Below are 14,713 nucleotides of genomic sequence, written 5' to 3' on the forward strand. Positions count from 1 at the left end.
GGCTGAAAGGGAATTAACAGAGTTAAAGAAACTAGTAAAAATAGCATGGACATGCCCAAAGGAGAAAAGAAACAGTTGATTAAATTTGTTCCATCAAGAAACCTCCCCAGAGACCAAGAAGTTAAGTTTTCAAGAATGCGCTGGCTTGGCAGGAGCTAGGAGGGACAGGGAGCTGCCGGGCCTCTGTCTGCGAAAAGGCTGGGGACCCAACCGCCAAAGCAGCACGAGCAGGAGCTGCTCATCTGAAGCCAATTCCCGACACACACAGATGCACTGAAGAGAATGCTTGCTAAGTCACGTCCAGGGCTCCAGAATGAGAGCACCAGGGTCAAAACGGCACTCTGAATTTTGGACAGGATGATGAGTAAGAGTGTCATGAAGCCTAAGAGCCTGTGTTGCTGAGTGTATTCTAATATTAAGCACTCCATGCTTCTTAGCTACCGGTGCAAGATACTTAAGATGGCTATTACCAGACTTCTCTATCTGTACTGGCAAGTTTATAAATCCACAGATGTAAATCTGGGAAGGGTCCAAGTCAGTCACTCTTTCCAGCTGCTCTTGCCACAGACCGCAAGGGAGCGACATCCCGAGTCAGACTTTCCACGGATGGAAGGAGCTTTGAGCACAGCACCCTGCTGCCCTACCCAGAAGGAGAGTTCTACACGGCGCATGGACCCAGCCTCGGATTGCCAGGTTCCCGGCTGCCAGCTTGGACCTACCTCCGTGGGGTGCAGTCATCGTGTGGGGGGATGATGACGACCTTCACTGTGACGGATGTTCTCAGGAGATCGATCATCTGCTCATGGCTCAGGGTGGCCACCGCCACCTTGCAGATCTCCACCAGCCGGCTGCCCTGCCTCAGCCCTGCCTGCCAGGCATAGCCGTAGGGCTCCACATCTGCCACGATGCCCTCGTAGTTGACGTGGAAGCCGAGCTGTCCCAGCCCGTTCCTTCGCAGGGTCATCTCCACCGATTCACAACCTTTTGACACAAACTGGACAAGGAAACAAAAGGCATCATGGTTTAACACCACAGGGTGTCAAGTGGTGGACAGGGAGCCGGAAAAACACCGCGAGCAGGGTTATTGCCGAATACCCTGCTGACCCTGAGGAGCGTCTGGTTACTCCCCCCACTATTAACCTCCATTCATTAGGCCAAAAAGAACATACTTCTTGTGTCCAAAGGGCTCAATGGCTTCACTGAGCTTACAAGGAAACCTCTAACAGAGACCTACAGGGAGTGGGCAGCCTACAGAGACCGTATTCTGCTACTCGCTTTGCCCTTCAAAAATTCAAGGCAGCGGATGCTCAATCGAACAGTTCTTCTCAACAACTAAAGCAGACTGGCTAGGCCACCTCATTAGCCATCAAGGCAGTGGGATCAGGTCACATGCAAATGGTTTCCAGCACAAACGCACCGCAAATGTGTCTTCTCCCACTTGCTCTACTTTTCCTTCTGAAAAAGGATGGAAAACGAGTGTGACATAAACTCTGGGTCACTTCATATCATCAAGGGAGTTTTCAGAGAAGCTGATAAAATAGCACCGACTTCAGTAACTTGCTTCTAGTCTGTACTGAAAGTTTCAGGAAAGGGAAATGGAATGTGGGTAAGTGGAAAGAAAATACTCACCTGCAACCTTTTGACAATCTCTTTGATGTCCTCATTATTAATTAAACTCTCCACTGAAACACATTCTCCTCGCTCGTAGAAGATTTTGAGGCTGGTGTCAGTTGAGGTCCACCCTATCACATCTCTGCAGGAGCAGTTGAAAACCACACTCTTGGTTTCCTGCTCAATGAGAACGATGAACTCGTTGGAAACCCCTAAGAGGCAGTCGATTTCCATGGCCTTGTTGTAGTCTTTGGCCCGGACGGCCCACACAATGGCCCCCATGCTACTGAGCTCAGCTCCTGGATATGGCTTAGACTTCTCCTTCTTTTTGGAGGCCAGAGAGATGAATGGGAACTTGCCAGACGGGTCAATAGGGGTGTTGGTGACATTCTTTTCTGCCAGATCTTTCAGGTATTCCTGGCGGGTCCGAGTTGCCATGGCCCGAAACTTTTCTGATTTATGAGCAGCATTTTCTGCGTTAATCACTTTGGCCAAAAGGAAGTCCCTGAACACATTTGACTTAGGGAAAGTGATCCCTTTGGGGATGGGAGGTCCAAAGGAAGGCACATCTCTGGACCTGGTGACAGCCACACTAAGAGATAAAGCAAAGGTGAAAGAGAGGAGCGTCAGGACTTCCCAGTGTCATAGCCTGAGAATAAAATAGACGTTCTCAAAGAAAAAGACATCCCTCAGGGGGGAAGAGAACTACTGATATCCCACAAGAAATAACAGAAATGTCTATTCATAGAACAAAAATTTTTACTAGTCCAGAAAATCCCCAAAAAACTTAAAGTAAAAACTTTCCTTACATTAATGGATGGTAACCCAATCATAACTCTGTGAGGGGAAAAAAAAGTGTACTGTAATATTCTACCTTTAAATACCTACTGAATACTTCCAAGCAGGGGTTACTATAATCAGCACAATCTTTTAGAACAAGCACAGATTCTGTAAGAACACAAATGTGGTCTCCATTTTAGGTATGATGCCTATGTGCAGACAGCTTATAATGAAAATATCCAAAGATGCATGACATAAAAGCTATGGATTAAATTTTTTAAAAAATTAAACAAATATTATTTGTTGGCCTATGCAACCAGACCAAAAAGTGTAATTTTAAATGAACATTGAAACTGCAGTATTAAAATGATTATGATTTTTATAGTAATAGCAACAGTGCTTTAAAATCCTATTTTTAAACTGAGCTATTCTTTGGTCCACATTCACTACATTTGGTATTTGATTCTGACAACTTATTTGTGAAGAAATATTTTCCTTTTCCTATTCCTCCAAGCAAGATTGATTTGAGAAAGCCTGCCCCAGTCACTTTTTCTGAATATCGTTAAAACTGGGATCATCACAAGCATCTGTAATAACCTGTTATTTTTAATCTCAAAGAGGAAAAAAAAAATCAAGTTTTTCCTAAAACAACAAAAGTTAAATGGAAACAGAAAGGTTGTGTGTTTTCCATCTTGTCCTAAGACCTCATTCTAGGACCTTAGTAAAGTTTGAGAGGGCTAGAAATGATGATTCCAAGAGACTGGATATCTGTCTTTTCAAATTATCTAATTATTTAAAAGTGAGTCCATTATGCAGTTGTACTAAGTATTAGGGAAGCAATACAAAATCTTTTTCTGAATTTCCAGAATGGAAAAGTCAATCAGAGAGTATATATCTTTCAAAATAAATTGAAGAGCTCTATATCATTACTATTTTTTTTGTTTTGTTTTAAGAAGGGTTTAAGATATTTAGCTTTGCTTTTCAAAAAAGGATTATTTCTCATGAAAATAGGACAAATAAATAAAAATCAGGAAACCCAGGACAGAAGTTACCTATTTTGTCTGAAGACGCCATGGAATGGCCTATTTGTTGGTTTTCACAAATTCAGTTTAAAAAAAAAAAGACTATTTAAGTTGGCTTCATGATGAAGAAAGGTGGCAAGCAACACTGCATTTTCTAACTGGAGATGAAAATTCACAGAAACCTCCACATGCATTATAGCCTAATTATACCAGTATTAGAAAGGCAATTTTTCTTGTCTATTGTGAGCTGTCTGGCTTGAATGCTGACAGCTGTATAATTTTAATTTGATTTTTTTTTTTTAAGTCAAGCAAAAGATGCTAAAAATCCAGATAAGCTAGCTTTTCTAAAGAGGAATCCTGTGAGGATCCAGAAACACTCATTTTTAAATTGGCAATTCCTTCTCTTGCTAATTTCACTTCAAATTGTCATTCTTTCTCAAGAAGCAGCTGTGGTTTTCTTTTAAATAAGGAGAGGAAAATGCTTACCAGAGGGTGCCAATATGAGCACCATCTATCCACTTGCCCCTTAAACTCACTGGCTTTCTACAGATCTATTTATTAACTGTTAGAACTTTAGACAAACATGTATTGAAAACCCAACCATAATTAGAAGCCTCTAGAATGAACTATGAGGGAAAGAACTGAATCCTTAACATATAATTATCAATGATTCATCATGGTAGGGAGGTAAATGATACAGAGGCTAAAATCAGTTTTGCATCATTAGAAATAGAACCTTGCAGAAGATGAGGAGGATGATGCCCTGGGATGCTTTTTTCAAACAAAAGGTCTTGTTTTGGGTTAATCTAACTTCAAGGTTTTCTACAAGGTTAAAATCTCATTAATTCAGATGCCACAGATTCTGAACTCCTGATAAAAATGCCTGCTTTAAGCTCAGAAGAAAGAATATTTTTGCCTTATAAGAAGCCTTTCTAGAACTTCAGTTTACTATATATAGATCCTTAAGATGTATTAATTATAAATGGTTCTTGCTATTTTTAAAAGCAGATTCCAAAGGGCTTCTGCTTGGACACACTTAGGTTAGCCTCCTATGCAATACTGTATCTCCTTAGGAATTATACATTCTTTACAATCCTAGCCATGCCTTATGTACTAGGCAGTGTTGAGGATGGATGTTCTATTCAGGAGAGTTATCCAGCAGACAGAAGCTCAGAGGCTGAAGCAATTATGGAAAGTTAGCACCAGAAGAGAACATGGAGAATAATTCAGTGTTCCTCAAACTCTGCCAATAAAATCTGAGTTTCATTTTAAAAGTCATCTTGATTTTGCATTCTACTGAGGGAATATCTGTTTTAACACAAAAACATGTTCTGTCCCCCAAATCATGGGAGTACGATTTACAGACTAGGAAAGTGTCCTGTTTTACTGACGTTTGGCATAGCCCTGAACCTCCATTTGAACGGCTGGTACGAATTCTCACTTCTCCAGGAAACAGACTCTGAGAAATGATCTGCCCAGAGCCTGTTACAGAGAGCCAGGCCTGGAACTTGAGCTTCTAGATAGCCAGCAGCATGCTCTATGAAGACCACACTATTCTTTTGAAGGAACATTTTTGAACCTCCCACTCTTGAGGTGCTTGCACAAGGCATCATCCACAAGTGTCACACAGCTGAAGAGACTATCATTCAGCTGAGCTTTGTAGCATTTGCTGGCATCAGTGACCTTGGATAAAGTAGCAGATCTTGACATCCAATTTCAAGTTGGTACATGGGAATGTTCCAGAGACATCCGAACAGAAGTCTCAACAGAAAAAAGTAAGAAGACAACGATGCTTGAATTTCTGAAGTACCATGGACATGGCAATAAACATTCCAACCCCAAATTTAGAAGGAAGGGGGACTCGGCATCAGAACGGTAGAGGGAGGCTTCCCCTTCTTGGGGGCTGGATCAGACTGCCAGCTTGGGGAGCTTTCTGAGAAAACAGACCTGGTCAAAGGACAAGAAAGATCCGCAACAGAACAAATGTATGTCCATCACTCTCTCCCTGGGGGACTCTCGACTCCTACTAGTACTCATTCACCGACGCTCACTGAGCACCTACTATGTGTCTCATGCTGAGGATCAAGGATGAGCTGTCTCAGGCTCAGCCCTCCAGAAGCTCAAGTCTCTCAGGGCTACATCCAGAGGTTTGAGTGCTCTTGTGGGGAAGTGCAGGGTACTCCTGGAAAAAACTTAGGAAAGGCAATTTACCTAGTCCTGGGAGGTCGGGGAGCCCTCCCAGAGAAAAGCAAAGCAGGAATTCATCAGCTGAAGGAGGGGTGTGTAAGAAGAGGCCTTCCTGCCTGGAGAGTAGCACGTGCAGAGCAGAGGTGCAGAACACAGTACGTTCTGGGAGCTGTGAGTAGCTCCACATGGCTCCAGGGGTAGGGGTACGGAGGGGAATCGGCAGAGGCCCCAATGGAGGCTGACAGTGGAAAGGCCAGGCCTGAAGGACCTCATGCAGGAGGCTGTACATTAGGGAGTCTGAACTTCTCCCAAACGGTATGAAGCTCCAAGAGTGACATATTCAGATTTTTATCTTAAAAAGGTCAGCTATATTGGACAACAGGAATGCTGATTAGGCTTGGAATAGACTTTCTGAAAGAGATGTCTACCACTTGACCCACTTTGATTCTTTCTTCCTAGCTGAAGCTTGCATATTTATTTATTTTTATTCAAGAAAAGAAGGGTGTGCACATTTAATATGCATATACCACACTCCCTGCCTACACTAGATACTTTACTTATGGGATTTTAAGTAGATGTCAAGCAACCTTCCACTGCATAGAAAGGGAAATTTAAGATCTGAGAGGTTTAACAATCCGGTATGATTCCAAGTGCTTTTTGCACTATATCATACTACCTCCTTTCAACATTATATTTTAACCTCTGAATATGGAAATCTTTCTGAGAGAAGAAACATACATTTCTACCTTTCTAAACGTAATTACTGACCACAATTTAACACTTGTTTTGAAGACTCAGGTCATTATTATAACCACTTATTACTGTACTAGGTTTAAAATTAATAATTCTTTAATTTCATCAAATAGTGAGTCAATGTTCCAATTTTCAGTTGCTGAAGATGTCCTAAAATTTTAAAAATCTTTTTATCTAAAATGGATCCAAATAAGACCCACACATTTTAATTAATCTTATCCCCAAATTTTTTTTGTTCTGTTCATTCCTCTCCACTTCTCTCTTTTATTTCTTACATTTATGTGTTGAGGAAATTGGGCTGCTTGTCACACAGAGTTGCATGGTGTCTGAATTTTGCCGAATACGGGCATGTTCTTCTGTCTTTTCTATTCCCTATACATTGGCTTTTCCAGAAGTTTGATCAGATTCAGGTTCAGTGGGGGGGAAAGGGGTAGGGAACAAGACTAATTCATAAGTGGGGTTGTGTCCGTCCATTATGAGACACGTGTTTGTCTCTTTTTGTGGTATCTGCAACCTCTGAAGATCAATGCCTAGATCTCCTAATTCATTGGTTGCTAAAAAAAAATGTTGAAAAAATTTTACACTGAGTTTTTACAAAGGCCCCAAGGGGTGAGTGAAGTATACTTGGTCCTTTGCTCCCAAACCAAATGACCCCAGACTGCTATGCTTATTGGCTTTGTATCACTTATGTGAATAGTTTTTCTGCATCTCTCTTATTAATAACCACTTATTGATGTTTTCAGCACATCCCTGCCACTGAACAGTTCATCTTTCTGACTTATTGCTTCTAATCTGCTCTATCAACCAGAACCAGACAATTAAGCTCAGTGTAATAATACCAAACAAAATAAAGAGACCAGAGGGCTCTCTTAACAGGTGTGGGCATAGTACAGACTTAGTGATTCATTTCTGAGTTCCTGGCTATGTCTACTGTTCAAAGTTAATTGGCCTCTGGAATTAGTCTGAAATAGTCAGTTTTTCCTCTTATAAACTTTTACAGTCCCCAAGGAGATAACACCCATTGTTTCAGGACCTCTTCTCCATATCCACCATAGGGATTTTTCTCTCTTTGTTTACCTATTGCATCCCAAGGCCTAGAATAGTGCCTAGTACATATATGATAAGGGCTGTAAAGAACTGGCACACACACACAAAAAAATCAATGAACAACAGCAATAAGCTCCAAATTTGCCTTTTTGTATACAAATTATCTTGCATGGTGACACTGGGTGAATTTCTCTAAAACTCTATTTATACTGTGCTACTAGACAGCCTGGCATTCCAAGGGCCTCCACTGCCCAGTAATCCCAATTACAATAGCAGCCTTCTTACTGTAACTACCTTCCTGTATCTATGCTTCTGTATATAATGCTGGCCACTCTTAGAATTCTTTTTCCCCTACTGAATTTCATCCATCTATGCTTTAAAACACATGCCAAACCCCATTTTCTCAGTTCAATGTTCCTTATAACTTCAGCCTGTACAGACCCCACACTTTCCTACCCCATTACAGCAAGAAGCTCCTTTGAGAAAACAACTTCTGCACTTTCCTCATTACAGGCACCAAGTAGATGTCAATAAATAAATGTGAATGTTCATAGGGCAGAAAGTTCGGAACAAGAGATTTTCAATGATAAAAAGCATCTGAATCACTCTATAGCACTCAGGGATAGAGTTAAATTAGATTTAAATCTAATTTAGTATAAATCAATGCAGCTCTAAACTTTTCTACCAAAATACCTTTAATAAAAGAGGCCCATAAATTCATATACCTAGTAGGTTGGGGAGTGACTGGGGTATGAGAAAAACTCACATGTACAGAAATTCTTTGGAAGACCCACGTTTTATCTTAAAATTGATACAAATTTTCTATGCAGCTTCATAATACGTTTCTTTTTTTTACCCTAAAGGTTATTTATTTGAGAGAGAGAGAGAGAGAGAGAGAGAGTTTGTGTGTGTGCATTTGCATCAGGGGAGGGGCAGAGGGAGAGGGAGAGAGGGAATCCTCAAGCAGGCTCCCTATTGAGGACAGAGCCCAACACAGGGCTTGATCCCAGGACCCTGAGATCATGACCTGAGCTGAAATCAAGAGTCAGCTGCTTAATCGACTGAGTCACCCAAGCGCCCCATAATACATTTATTTTCATGAGAACATGAACACCTTTACACATTTTCACCCAAGCATAAACTACAAGAAAGTTGCCCTATTTGTTCAGGGACTTTAAACATCTCCTGACATCACCACACCCCAGGAAACATGCTTACCTGGGTTTGAGATGTACTGAGAACAATTAATACACCTAAAGTTTACAATAGGAAAAGATCACTACTTTAGTTTCTTGTAATTTCTCTTAGTGATGTTCCAATTTGGTATGTTCCCTTGGACTTACAAAAGGCCCACGTTCACAGTTTATAAAGCAGTGTGCTGGGTCTTCAAACAAGCGTGGCAACTAGGAAATCCCTGGCTAGTTCATGTGGCATGAGCTGGGGTGGTCAGTGTCCTCCCACAAACCAGCACATCACATGGTGGGGTTAAGAAGATGGGCTCTCCAGGCAACAGATTAAAAATAAGAGACAGCAAAAAAGCATGATTTTCAAGACTAGGGTGGGGGTGGGGTTTAAAAGAATAAGACAGATATCACTTCCTCATCCAGCAAACTGTTGAAGAAGGCTAGGAGATACTTCCTCCAGATCAGTCTATTTAGACCTGCACTGGCCACATGTAGGCTACTGAGCACTCGAAATGTGGCTACTGTGACCAAGGGGTATTAAATTACATTGTATTTTCTTTTATTAATTTTATTATGTTATGTTAGTCACCATACATTACATCATTAGTTTTTGATGTAGTGTTCCATGATTCACTGTTTGCTTATAACACCCAGTGCTCCATGCAACACATGCCCTCCTTAATACCCATCCCCGAGCTAACCCATCCCCCCACCCCTGCATCATATTTTTAAAAGCGACACTCAACTGTTATTCGAAAGCTCTGAAAAAGCAGGTTTGGAAAATCTGAGTATATGAATCTACTTTTCCAGTTACAAATTTTATGAAATCTAAACACAGATTACTTCCAGTGAAAATCAAGCATCCTTATTGACATGAACTATAAGTCTAAAACAGACTCCAGATTTCAGTCTTGCTCCAAAAATAAGTAAAATAGGCCAATAATTTTTAAAACTTAAAAATCACCTGTTGAAATAATAATATTTGGATATAGCAGGTAAATAAAATATATTCTTGGGTCAAAAACATATTGCTAAAATTAATTTTACCCGTTTCTTTTTACTTTAAAAATATGGCCATTAAAAAATATAAAATTAAGGGGCGCCTGGGTGGCTCAGTCGTTAAGCGTCTGCCTTTGGCTCAGGTCATGATCCCAGGGTCCTGGGATCGAGCCCCACATCGGGGTCCCTGCTCTGCGGGAGGCCTGCTTCTCCCTCTCCTTCTCCCCCTGCTTGTGTTCCCTCTCTCGCTGTGTCTCTCTGTGTCAAATAAATAAATAAAATCTTTAAAATATATATATATATATAAAATTAACATATGGCTTGCATTATATTTCTATCGAACAGCACTTTATTTAGGCAATGGCTTTTAAACAAGAATCTCTCCCTAAAACAAACTGCATAGCTTTCCACTCCCAAACTTCGTAGTGACCAATCAAAAAGGGATTAGCTTCCTATCAAAGTTGTATGAAATCCCTTGCATGAATCCAGTACAGAGCGTGTTTCAATTGCTTGGGGGTATTTTCTAAATGCTAAGAGCTATCCCTCCCAGTTACAGACAAATGTTCTCACTTAGTCTGTCATCCCACACCTAAATCAAGCAGCTTTCAGAGACCATATTCCTGGTAAGAGGCTGCAGATCTAAGTCTCTTACGTTGGAGTTTCCACGCATTAACCTGGAGTTCTGGAAGAGCTTGTGTGTCGGCAGCAAGAGCAGCAAAGACCCCTGCTTCACAGGGCATGGTAGTGAGGCAGCACAGCAGGGCAGTGAAGGGCCCGGCTCTAGAATCAGACCTAGTGCCATTACAATCAAGACTACCTGGTACCAGCTGACTGCAGGCAAGTCACCTATTCGCATTGCTCAAACTTCCTCATCTGAAAATGGGGATTTTTAAAAACAGTACCTAATGCATGGGTTTTCAAAATTAAATGAGGTAACCCACGTAAAGTGCCTAGAATAGTGCTTGGCTTAACACCAGAGGCCAACATACATCGTTACTGTGGGATGTGTGCAGGGACGGTGGCGGCTTGCAGGAGTCCACAGTAACCTTTATTTGTCTTGTTTCCTGAGTTTGCTCGCTCGACTCCTGTAATTAACCCACACTGACACCTAGAATTAGACAGTTGTGGGGCTCACAACAAACGAATTATCAGTCTGTGTTGGCCAGTTTCTGGGTAGGTGGCTGCATTAATTCAAAAACAAATATCGAAAACTAACAAAGCCTAATCTTCCAAATTTTAGGGATGGGAACACAGGATAAAATTCCGTATTTTAAAAGGACAGATTCATATTAGAAACATCGTAAGGCTAGAATAGCCTTACACGTCTTCTTGGTACTATGCCCATGTCAACCCAGCAATTCAGGTTCTTATCCTTGTCAACACCCAAAGGCCTCTTGCAGACAGATGCCTGAATTCCGATACTCATAAGACCAGGTCAACAAGGGGCACGGAAACAATTCCACCACTGGCGTACTAAAGCACTGAAATGCCTCGAAGATGGCAGTCAGAAATGTTAGAGTGAATCAAATCGGTCCTAAGCAAGGGTTTGAGCTTTTGAAATAGTAACAATTAAAACAAAACTTTTCTACTTATTATGATCATTCTTCTCTGCTCTTGCCACACCAAAAGCAAAGTATAATTAGCAGTATGAGTAATTAGTTGGTGACCAGATGGTATGGATGAAGGACACCACCTAAGGAGGAGGTGCAAATGGAAACAGCAGGTGTCTAACCAACGCGTCTGGGCAATGTCAATGCCGTCGGGTGACGTCATTGTGTGAATTCGGTGATCTACACGCACAGTTTAAAGACAAAAATAAATAGTAATGGACTTCCCACTGCCATTTCAGGAAGCGGAGCTGGAGGGGGCCCTCTGTGTGATCACCAGCCAACACCCATGGAGCCACAGCTGTAGGGCCAGTACCTGTAACAGACCCCGTCAGTGCAGGGGTTGTGGACCCTCACGATGACAAAAACGTGCTGGAAGTGGGATCGGATGTTTTTTGGGCTGAACGGCTGTGCTCCCGGCTCTTGGAAAACAATTGTTACGATATCATTTCCAATATGCCGCTTCCGTAGGAGCTAAAAGAAAAAATAAGCAAACAATATAAATGACAACACTCTGCGTTTTCCTCCCCAATTCCCTTATGTAAACATTCATTATTAATCAGGACATATTAAGGTAGGTAATCGAGACAGGTGCTGTCAATATTTTAGCCTGTCTTATTCCCTCCCAGGAAGAATACAGAAATGAATATTCTGAAATTTGCATAAAATATAGAGCCCATTCAGGAGCAAACCAATATCTGGCATATTACGCCAAGTTCCAGCCTCTCCAAATTCTGTTTCCATAACAACAGTTTTGTTCCATTTTCACATAAGAAAGAAACTTGCCATAGGGAAGATGTTTTAGAGAAGAGAATGGCGGAAGTAATTACAATGCAATTTATGTTCTGGTTTAATTCACTTCATTTAAAGAAATGTGGCTAAGGTGTTTTTGGAGATGCTTTTTGTGTCACCAGCTGGGAATGCAGAAATTACTAATATTTCTAAAGCAGGTTAAATTTCAAGTTTAAACAGCCTTTCTTAATTACAGTGAAAGCTGCTTAAGACCACCTTCTGTTTCACATTAAATGGTGATTTGGAAAGGTGGCTTTCAAATTCAGGCACCCCAAGTCAGGCTAGGCCAGTGGCTCTCTAAGAGGGGTTTATTAGACAGTTTAATTCAGTAGTGTGGAAAAAAAGTTGAATGAAATTTGCATATCTCATATTTATTATATAGAGGCTCTCACAAGGAGAAAAATAACGAAATATACCATTTATATCAACTATCTGTTAGGTACAAACTTGCATTTATAAAACTTTTTTTTTTTTTAATTCTCCAGTGACTTTAACTTACACAAATTACATACCAGTAAAATCAGTGATCTAGTATTCAGCTGGGAGAAACAATAGCCTTTTAGATTAGGGTTGAGAATTGGGAGTTAGAATGTTCCAGAAATGTACTTTTAACCTTAGGAATTTCAAAGCATCCCAAATTATCTTCTAATGAGGCCACTTATTTTCATTTCTAAACATGATATATTATTGGATGTTAAAGAAATAAAGGCTGGTCTGTACTGACTGCTATACAGAATATACCCATTATTAAACATTATTAATCAACTCAGGATCTTGGACACACTGAAAAAAATACAATTTGTCTATGTATTATGTCATTCCTGCACAGATGATGTCATTGTCTTTTTGATGCAATGTCAGTCTTTCTTCTTGTTTGATATGTAACACTAATGTCTTAGTAAAGGACCCAATTAGAAATAAGTCCATCTATCCACCTCATATTATATATAATGAAAGACAGTATTTATAAACAAATTCCTGCCACAAGATTTTATAAGCTATGTTGTTTTTTTTTCCCCAAGCAGAAAGTGATCTACATAGAAGAAATAAATTCTCTAGATAGAGAATTAAGATTTTTTTAAAAGATTTTATTTATTTATATGACACACAGAGAGAAAACACAAGCAGGGAGAGCGGCAGGCAGAGGGAGAGGGAGAAGCAGACTCCCCACCGAGTAGGGAGCCCTGATGTGGGGCTCGATCCCAGGACCCCGGGACCACGACCTGAGCCGAAGGCAGACGCTTAAGCAACTGAACCACCCCGGTGCCCCGAGAATTAAGATTTTTTAAGATGCAGCGGTACCAATTACTCTTTCATTCTGATTTAGGACCATAATAACACATTTGCCTTGATCGGACCCCCAAATTAAATAATTTAGATAGCTGTCCAACTCATGTCCAACTCATGCTGCTCAACACACTTCAACTCATTTAGGAGAAATAAACAATTAACTGAATTTTGTTAACTAAATTTTTTATCCTTCCATACATCTTACTTTCTCTGCTGAGCAATCAGGCAGAAAGAATAATCCTTTAAAAATCACCTGTGAACATCCTGAAATTTTTTTGTCTACTTACTGGTCAGAATAAGAAAAACATATTTTCCTTATCATGATGTTTTCCTCTCTGGGTAATCTAGAACTTGGAATTTGCATAAAAAAACTGTCAACAAAGTCCAGATAATAGACTTTATCCTAAATAGATTTATTTCAGATTTGTAGCTGATTCACTGCTCTGCTCCCTATTTTTGATTCCTTTGGTAATTATAAGAGGCAAAATTTCGTTACCTCTATTTGTGATTTAATCAAACCTGCAGTGACGAAGTGTTCGATTCAATCCGTGTTTGGTTAAATTCTGGGAAAGAGGATGTGATTCATTCTGCAGCTGGCCGTGTTCTGTTAGCACAACAGTTGACAATAACAAAATCTAGATCCATTTTAAGGTCAGAAGTAATACTGGACTGCTTGTGTTTATAATTGCTATTGAAAGGAAAAGCTGTTTGCTCTCTGGCTCTTTTAAATGTCAGTTTGGTATCATTTATTTTGACATATTTTTTAAAAACAGCAATGACCACATACTTTCTAAAATAATACTGCCAGTTTCCATTTTGCTCTGTAACAATCTGCCACTTCTAGGTTTCTTCATTTACTATGTCAATGACCACATTTTAGTAACAGGCATTGTGCTTTTAGATCTTTTTTAAAAGAAACTGCGTATGATGTACATGAAGGCCAATCGTTTTTTAATGTTCTTTGCTGTCTCCTGATAAATGTTAAGAAAAAACCTTTTTCTGAGATCCCATTGACATTTATTTTGGTTTTTCTCCCAGTTAGTATACCAAACCTCCTCTGAAATCTGAAATGACACATCAGTACTTTCCTGCTTTGCACCCTGGCCTCTTGAGATGGAATCTCACCCACTCATCCATGTTCTCTGCAACCCTGCAGGGTCACCTAATCACCATGATTTCAACTTGTTCTCTTCAGATTCCATGAAAACCTCAATCTCCGTGGGTGAAAATCAAATGATTAATTCACAAAGCCATCCAGCTGGCTGTTAACCTAGAATTTGTGTCTCTTCATTTGTTTTCAGCTCATTTGCTATTCGTTATTTCCGCAAAGTACAAAGCTTCCTGCTGCGGTGACAGGTGCAACATTAAATTCTGGTTTAAGATTTTACAAACTTGCCACTTAGGTTTCTGGGGGAAATGAACAAGGGCGAAGAAACACAGA

At 40.4% G+C, this 14,713-nt stretch overlaps 1 protein-coding gene across 20 annotated transcripts in view; it reads right to left on the minus strand.

Annotated features, from left to right (window-relative positions):
• SIPA1L1 (signal induced proliferation associated 1 like 1) overlaps positions 1–14,713 on the minus strand; it is a 468,863-nt gene that overhangs the window by 72,542 nt on the left and 381,608 nt on the right. For all 20 annotated transcript variants that reach the window (XM_027568806.2, XM_027568796.2, XM_027568799.2 and 17 more), the window contains 3 exons: positions 11,507–11,664; positions 1,630–2,203; positions 720–994 (listed from right to left, as the gene is read on the minus strand). In XM_027568806.2, the coding sequence (XP_027424607.1) occupies positions 720–994; positions 1,630–2,203; positions 11,507–11,664 (1,007 nt within the window). The remainder of the gene's footprint in view (positions 1–719; positions 995–1,629; positions 2,204–11,506; positions 11,665–14,713) is intronic.

This window comes from Zalophus californianus, chromosome 6 (genome assembly GCF_009762305.2).
Source record: "Zalophus californianus isolate mZalCal1 chromosome 6, mZalCal1.pri.v2, whole genome shotgun sequence".
Classification (NCBI taxonomy): Eukaryota; Metazoa; Chordata; class Mammalia; order Carnivora; family Otariidae; genus Zalophus; species Zalophus californianus.